Consider the following 4,219-nt stretch of genomic DNA (forward strand, 5'->3'; position numbering starts at 1 on the left):
ATACGCCATCTTTGACTTGGACGGAACTCTTCTCGACACGGAGACTATCTACACTGTTGCGACACAACAATATTTGGACGAATATGCACAAGGCGCCACATTTACATATGAAGTGAAAAAGCAATTAATGGGGAGACTCATTCGAGAGTCGACACAAATTCTATTGGATCACTACCACGTCAACGACACCGTCGAACACGCCATGCAACACAAAATCGACGCACTTGAAAAACTCTGGCCAACTGCAAAGCCTCTTCCAGGCGCTTTCCGCATTTTGAAGTACTTGAAAAGTCACAACATCCCCATCGCTTTGGCTACTTCTACTACTCACGCCGTCTTTAAACAGAAGATGGAGACTCAAAAGGAGTTGTTATCGTATTTCAGTGCTATTGTTCTTGGTGACGATGTCAAGAGAGCCAAACCATTTCCTGACATCTTTGTCGAAGCGGGAAAAGCACTTGGGTGTACTGACATGGCAGAGGCCGTTGTCTTCGAAGACGCTGTTTTGGGCGTAGAGGCCGGACTTGCTTCTGGGGCGTTCACAATAGCCATCCCTGACTTCACTCATGACATCGATGAATACTTTTCTAAGGCAAATCTGATCCTCAAATCACTCGACGAATTTAAACCTGAAATCCTTGGACTGCCACAAGACTATTAATGTCTGTTGAAAATACTTATTCATTTTTTCCATGTTATTTTAGGCATTTTGGTCCTCTCTGACACTTCTTTTCTTTAAGTTATCGCATTACAAAGGAAGCATCATACTGTATTATAATTTATAGTTCAATTATAATAAACAATTATTCTACTGAGTTCACTCTGGGGCGGTAGAATAGTTTAATTGTAGTATGATAACTATATGAAAATAGTTCAAGAACGAACAAGGTCGAAACGAAAAGACGATCAACAACTTTTCTTCCCCACAAGAGTATTTTGATCTTAAAAAAACCCATCGAACTGAAAATAAAAAAAAAGAAAATGGGTTCCAGTCTCGCTGGTGTTATTTTCAATTTCACATCACTTGGGTGTTCGGTTTTGTTGATCATCTGTGCCATCGTCATGTTCATTGTCATTCCAATTTTCGGTACAATTTCGGTCAGCAAAAATGATGAAATTTTGAAGGTTTGTTTCGCACATTTTTGACAGTGTGTTTGTATGAAAATTAACTCACAAAAAGCCAATAGTCGACGAAATGCAAAAATCCGTGGATGAAGCGATGAAGCAGTTAAATTGATTTGTTCAGACTTTTCGCGTTTCGAGAAAACAACAAACAGTGTTTCCTTAAGACAACAACAAGAACTGAATAACACTTTCAATTTAGAATAACAAAAAATCTCTTACAGCAAAACACACTTTTTCTTGTTGGTACCTTTTGCCTTTGAATCGTTGAGCGCCTCACGGATTTCAAGAGTAAAGCGCACGGCTTGTTGAAATATATCGTCAAGCCCCGTGTTTTTGAGTGCAGAGCACTCCATATAACACAGCGCATTTATATCTTTTGCAAGGTCCTCGCCTTCCTCGTAAGTATACGGTTTCTCTCCAGCGCTCTCGAGCTCTGCAAGAGTTTTTTGGTCTTCACGTAAATCAGACTTCGTTCCAACAACCATGTATTTGGCTGTCGGGCAGTGGTGGATGACCTCTTTGCACCACTTATCTCGAACGTTGGTGTATGATGATTTGTATATCACAGAGAAGCACAAGACAAAGATGTCAGTTTGAGGATAGGACAATGGTCGTAAGGAGGTGTATTCCTCTTGCCCGGCTGTATATTAGCTCAATTAGTTTGTTGGTTTGTGCACCGAAATTGCTCACAAAATCCGACTTTATGAATCCTGTCATTCCATTTTTTTCAATCTCAATTTTGAAAAACAACAACACTTACATCCAAAGTTGATTAAAAACATAAAAAATAACGTGAGATTGAAAAAATTGGAAGGGAAAAACATAAAAGGATTGAAAAATGGGGAAAACAAACCGGTGTCCCATAGTCCGAGATTGATTTTCTTTTTGTCAACCACAATATTAGCCACAAAATTGTCAAACACAGTTGGAACATACTCCGTTGGGAACTCATTTGAAGTGTACACCATCAACATGCATGTCTTGCCCACATTTCCATCTCCCACACACACCACTTTTATGTTAATTGCAGTCATTTAGTAAAGTGTGAATATGAAGTGCTTGTTCTTTTTTTCAGATCATTTTTTTTTCTAAAACGGGAATCTTTTTGTTTGGTTATTGTTTACTTATTTTTAAGTGTAATTGTAGTTTAAATTACTAGTTTATTACTAAATCAACTAATACTAGTATAATAAGTGTTTAGATATTTATTAGAAAAAATAAAATAAAATTTGGTTTAACTTAAACTGAAATATAAGTCCAGTATTTTCTTTTATGTCCATCAACAATAATTTGATTGGTAACTGTTTCGTGTATCAGGTAATGAAATAACAATTTGAAATAAATTAATTATTGTTTTATTTATTATTGAAATAACTTTTTTTAACCTTTTATAATAATATTTTTATAATACATTTTTAATTAAATCTAAATATGAAAACTTTATTATGTTACTCATATAAACTTTTTTTGTATGTTTTATTTTTATTGATGAAAAAAAAAATTCATAATCAATTAACTATATATTATAATAAAGTAATTGGTTTCATATAATTCTAATTCACTAAACTAAAGTTAATAATACATATTTTAAATAATGTATAACTAATTGATAAATACTAATAATTAAACATAGTTATGACTAATTTAATTTATGAAGTTTTTTAAAATCAAAACTTTTGTTCTTGTAAATTGTTATTACAAAAGTGTTAATTTTTTTTGTTATTGTTTATGTTATAATTATATAGTTTTATTATTTATTCAATATTATTAAATTGTGGTGTTAAAAATATAAAATTACCTTAAAACGATTTTTGAAAATATTAAAACTCAAGACCTTAATTTTTACCCTTTGACGTGTTGTTAACGTCAAACATATATTTATAGTATAATTAAATGATATTTTTATTATAATTAATTATAATTGAATAATTATAACATTGTTTTATAACATTGTTTTTTGAATAATTATCAATAATTGATAATTTGAAAAATTAAAGTTATAACCACAAACCAAAAGATAGATATAATTAATAACTAATTTATTATAACAATTAATTTATTTACTATTCTTATTATCAATATTACTATAATTCATTATTATTATTTTATTGGTGGACTTACTCAAATAATTACTTTTAATATTTCTTAATAATATGCGATAATATGCTTTGCTGTTCTCTATAAATAGAAAAACTTAATCTTGAGTTTTTGAACGGATAAAATCAATAAAAATACTATTTATATAATTATATCCTATAAATGCGATTTTTAGTAATTTCTCACAACTAAAATGTTTCAATAAAAAATAATTTATAAAACATTAGCAAAAACAATTAAACCCAAACTATAATTATAGTAAAATTCTTATTTTTAATATACAAAATCAACAATAGTGTATCATTCCCAAAAGTGACCAATGAGCTCATTAGACGATTTACAAACTTCAAAACTTCTAATAAAAAGAATTAGAAGAATTGAAAAAACCAGAATTTAATCATGACGATACAGTCTTCTCACTTTCACAAATTAGTGCGCTATGCAATCTCCAACAATTTGTTGCCATGGTCCTTTTGTACTGTTTTTGGGTCAAAACAAAAGGAATTGGATTTTTACTCCTATGGCGTTGTTAAACATCTTCTCTCAGAGAAAATCGTTCATTCCTTCTCTGTATGTGACCCAAAGTTTTTTACTTCCTTCAGAGATGGATGTATGGCTGCCCGGGAGCAACTCTTCGACGAACTGTTGTCAAGTTATATTCCCGTCACTCAATCGAAGGGGAAACGTGTCTGTATGGTCATCGCAGAGTGTTCTTTAGTTTCTCCAACTTTGAATTTCCATGATGGGCAAGTCGTTCTTGGAATTCAGTCGTTCTTAATTAACAACTTGTTTGTCGCAGGCTGCCAGAATTTCTTTCATTACGATTTCTCAATCGCTGGGCCTGATCGTAACACTTTACGTGTGACCGATTACTCACGCACTGATGTCAACTTATCTGGTTTATTCAACTAGTAATTTACTATATAGTAATTATATAGACGAATGTATATCTCGCTTGTGAATCGCTTATACTCACTTTTAGTGTTTTTTTTTATCT

General features: G+C 31.9%; 3 protein-coding genes across 3 annotated transcripts; 2 read left to right on the top strand and 1 right to left on the bottom strand.

The window, feature by feature from the left end:
- Positions 1 to 127: 127 nt before the first annotated feature.
- EIN_504330 (2-deoxyglucose-6-phosphate phosphatase, putative) lies at positions 128 to 661 on the top strand (the record flags this gene model as incomplete). The annotated part of the gene is made up of 1 exon (XM_004257010.1): positions 128 to 661. The coding sequence occupies one exon, from the start codon at positions 128 to 130 to the stop codon at positions 659 to 661; it is 534 nt and encodes a 177-aa protein (XP_004257058.1).
- A 679-nt stretch (positions 662 to 1,340) lies between these two features.
- Positions 1,341 to 2,159, bottom strand: EIN_504340 (Rho GTPase, putative; the record flags this gene model as incomplete). The annotated part of the gene is made up of 2 exons (XM_004257011.1): positions 1,341 to 1,765; positions 1,979 to 2,159. 2 exons carry the CDS (start codon positions 2,157 to 2,159, stop codon positions 1,341 to 1,343), a joined length of 606 nt encoding a protein of 201 aa, XP_004257059.1.
- A 1,462-nt stretch (positions 2,160 to 3,621) lies between these two features.
- EIN_504350 (hypothetical protein) lies at positions 3,622 to 4,134 on the top strand (the record flags this gene model as incomplete). Its single annotated transcript, XM_004257012.1, has 1 exon — positions 3,622 to 4,134. One exon carries the CDS (start codon positions 3,622 to 3,624, stop codon positions 4,132 to 4,134), a length of 513 nt encoding a protein of 170 aa, XP_004257060.1.
- Positions 4,135 to 4,219: the final 85 nt, after the last annotated feature.

Source organism: Entamoeba invadens (assembly GCF_000330505.1).
Source record: "Entamoeba invadens IP1 unplaced genomic scaffold scaff_1105074725959, whole genome shotgun sequence".
NCBI lineage: Eukaryota > Evosea > Mastigamoebida > Endamoebidae > Entamoeba > Entamoeba invadens.